The 433-nt window shown below is 62.1% G+C and overlaps 1 protein-coding gene across 1 annotated transcript in view; it reads left to right on the top strand.

The window, feature by feature from the left end:
• The window catches only part of EMH_0002900 (uncharacterized protein), a gene marked incomplete at both ends in the record, with an annotated part of 9358 nt that overhangs the window by 5178 nt on the left and 3747 nt on the right, over positions 1 to 433 (top strand). The window contains one exon of the mRNA XM_013496201.1: positions 3 to 419. Within this exon, the coding sequence (XP_013351655.1) occupies positions 3 to 419 (417 nt within the window). The remainder of the gene's footprint in view (positions 1 to 2; positions 420 to 433) is intronic.

Genomic DNA, 433 nt, shown 5'->3' with positions numbered 1-433 from the left:
AGTGGACAGCACAGCTGCTGCCGCTGCTGCAGCAGGCACAAGCGCAGCGACTGCTGCAGCTGGAGAACGGTTCGCAGCAGCAACAACAGCAGCAGCAGCAGCAGCAGCAACAGCAGCAGCAGCAGCAGCAGCAGCAACAGGGCATCAGGGTTATAGCCCCACCTGAGGCACTGCTGCAGCTGCTGCAGGGGTTTGCTGCTCTCCCCTCTGTTGAGGGTGGGACCGAAGCAATTCTCGCCGCGTTGCTGCTGCTGCAGCAGCAGCAGCAACAGCAACAGCAGCAGCAGCAAGGACAGCAGCAGCAGCAGCAGCAGCAGCATTTGGCGTGTGATGCTCTGAGAGCTGCAGCTGATGCACTGACAGCCAGCAGGGGGACAGAGACAGCCGGAGAGAGAGAGGGGCTTCTACCCCCTGCAGCTGTACTCGCTCGCCT

This window comes from Eimeria mitis, genomic scaffold (assembly GCF_000499745.2).
Source record: "Eimeria mitis Houghton genomic scaffold, Emh_scaff198, whole genome shotgun sequence".
Lineage (NCBI taxonomy): Eukaryota > Apicomplexa > Conoidasida > Eucoccidiorida > Eimeriidae > Eimeria > Eimeria mitis.
This window is presented reverse-complemented; position numbering and strand designations above follow the sequence as displayed.